Source organism: Ambystoma mexicanum, chromosome 4p, assembly GCF_040938575.1.
Source record: "Ambystoma mexicanum isolate Mex_15411 chromosome 4p, UKY_AmexF1_1, whole genome shotgun sequence".
Lineage (NCBI taxonomy): Eukaryota > Metazoa > Chordata > Amphibia > Caudata > Ambystomatidae > Ambystoma > Ambystoma mexicanum.
Window position 1 is genome coordinate 31635136 of NC_090927.1, and position 2734 is coordinate 31637869.

General features: G+C 43.5%; 1 protein-coding gene across 1 annotated transcript; it reads left to right on the top strand.

Moving 5' to 3' along the window:
- The first annotated feature begins 1200 nt into the window (after positions 1–1200).
- Positions 1201–2142, top strand: LOC138452707 (olfactory receptor 2K2-like). The gene has a single exon (XM_069605054.1). The coding sequence runs from the start codon at positions 1201–1203 to the stop codon at positions 2140–2142; it is 942 nt and encodes a 313-aa protein (XP_069461155.1).
- The last annotated feature ends 592 nt before the right edge of the window (positions 2143–2734 follow it).

Sequence of the window (2734 nt, forward strand, 5' to 3'; positions counted from 1 at the left end):
CACACTTATTACATTGCAATTATGACCGTCTAAAGCGTGTGATCATCGTTACATGGTTATGTGCTTTTATGATTATAAAACTCACAGTGATATCTCGTGTATACACATGTTATTTTCTATACTAGATTAAACAGTCCATTGCTATATTCTTTACATGCAAGCCTTAGCACAAAGTATCACGATTGGGTCATACTGGTTATGGCATATTATTGTTGCGTTGTAGCTACATGAAGCTGTGCATATATTTACATTGAGCTCAAAATGAGGTTGCATAGTGCGGGCATATAGAGTTTTCATGTTACATCATACATTTCACATTTACAATCTATTTATATTAAAGCTTATACTACACTTTAATACACTTCACACTTATATAAATGGGACCTAACGTTAGTGCTGCGACTATACATATTTTGTGTAACACACTAATATACTTGTTATTTACTGCAATCCATTCAATATTCCGTGTAATGAAAACAGTTCATGCATAACTCATTCTAATGACGCAAGGCACTTCTATTTTCTCATATTAAGGTGCGAACAAACATTACATACTCGAGGGTCATTCTTAGTTGTTCAAACAGGTTCAACGGATATGGGGGTGGTATTCTTTATGGCCTGGGTCTGCATAGTGTGGGCATGTTTATAGAGATGAATGACTTTCTGCTGCCACGCCTTTAGCTGGGCCGTGGCTGGGTCACTGAAGTAAGAGGGAAGACAGAAGATACAGTGCAAAGTTTGTTGCATTTGCGCAGCCAATCTCCGCATGAGAACTGGACGGCTGCAGAGAAGACAGAGGGGAGGAGGTGGGGGGAGTAGCTTGTTTGCTTGAGAGGAAAGCTGCAGGCTTGCGTTTTAGTTTCATGGCTGACCTGCCATTATGAGATAACAAAATGGAGTCGGTAGGCATACAAAATGGAGTGCCAATGGGGTTCTGCCTGGGCTGGCCCTAAGGGCTATAGTTCATTGGTGGCATTCCCGCATGCGTGCCCTGTGGCCAGGCCCTGTCCCCAAAGCAGCCATGCCAGAATATAACCAGGAAGTGTGTCTTGACTCAGAATGCATAGGGGCGTGATCCGAGACCCCCTCTTCCCACTCATTATCAATAAAGTGATTGGAACATGGAAGTGCACACACTTTATGACCCAGAAACGCTCATCACGTTTTCTATTTCCTTTCAGATAGCCAGGGGACCCCACGATGGAAAGTGGAAACCAAAGCTTGCTGATGGACTTCATTCTTCTAGGATTTTCACTCTCACCGCAGATAAAGATTGTACTGTTTGTGGTGTTCCTCGCAATTTACCTGGTCACACTGATTGCAAACAGCCTCATCATCACAGTGGTCAGAGGTGACTCTCGGCTGCACTCTCCCATGTACTTCTTTATTTGCAACTTGTCCTTTATAGATCTGTGTTACGCGTCAACAAACGTTCCAAAATGTCTGGAAGGATTGGTCTCTGAAAGATACACCATTACATTCATTGGCTGTGTTTCCCAAATGTATATAGGCCTCTCTTTGGGGATAACCCAATGTATTCTTCTGGCAGTGATGGCTTGGGATCGCTATGTTGCCATCTGTAACCCACTGAACTATCAACTCATTATGAACAAGTCTGTCTGCATCAGACTCACCATCGCTACCTGGGCTGGTGGGTTCCTCATCGCCATTATGCATGTGTCTTTCACAATGACAGCTCCATTTTGTGGAAGAAACAAGATTGACCATGTTATATGTGAATTGGCAGCTGTGCTGCGCTTAGCATGCGTAGATACCCGTTTTATTGAAGCTGTGATTTTTGTGGTTGCTATCATCGTTCTTGTGGCTCCTCTGTCCCTTATCTTCTTGACTTATATTCACATCATTTCCACCATCCTGAGAATGCCGACCTCCACTGGCAGACACAAGGCATTTTCCACCTGCAGTTCTCACCTGACGGTGGTGACTCTCTTCTATGGGACGGCCATAGCAATGTACATGAGTCCCAGGTCGGTGATCTCAAGGGATAATGAAAAGGTTGTGTCTCTTGTCTATGGTTTAGTGACACCTGCGCTGAACCCACTGATATATACTCTGAGGAACAAAGAGGTTAAAGGTTCTATGAAGAAATTGCTCAAAGGTAGTCAACCTGCTGAGTATTGAAGGATTAAATGTGGATAGACAAATACTATGGGCTTTCTAAGAAAAGTATCATAGGACCTGGCAGCCTGGACGCCTACAGAACTGAAAGGTTTTAACACAAACAGTTCTGGGACCCCTTCTACCAAGAACAAACACAGCCAAATAAACTGTACTATGGGAAGGTGCCCACTCGGGAGGGTCTACAACCACGTTTTAGCTCGCTGTACCTTTCACAGAGGAGAAATATCTATTTTCATATCAGTCTGGTCCCACCCACTTAAGCAGTACTGCACCGAAAGGCTAAGCAATTCTCCTCTGAACAAGAGTACCGACAGCAAACCCAAACATTTGTTTCGGCCGAGTCCTGGGCTCATCAGTGAGGTGAGGTTGAGCCCTTCTAAGCACAGTGAGCAAGGGGTCCACATCTGGATTACCCTGGGTAACTTAAGGTAAAACCCCAAGTTTCTAGAAATTCAAATTTTGTATGTTTAGGAACTTGGGTTTAGGAGCTTCGGGTTAACACTTTTAATTTCTGGCTTCTGAAATGCATATTTGCATGATATCTATAAAGCGTACACTAGCTGGGAAGCAATCAATCACTATACATAGCGAT

Coding starts and splice junctions, on each gene's coding strand:
- LOC138452707 (XM_069605054.1), top strand. CDS start 1,201: ATGGAAAGTGGAAACCAAAGCTTGCTGATGGACTTCATTCTTCTAGGA.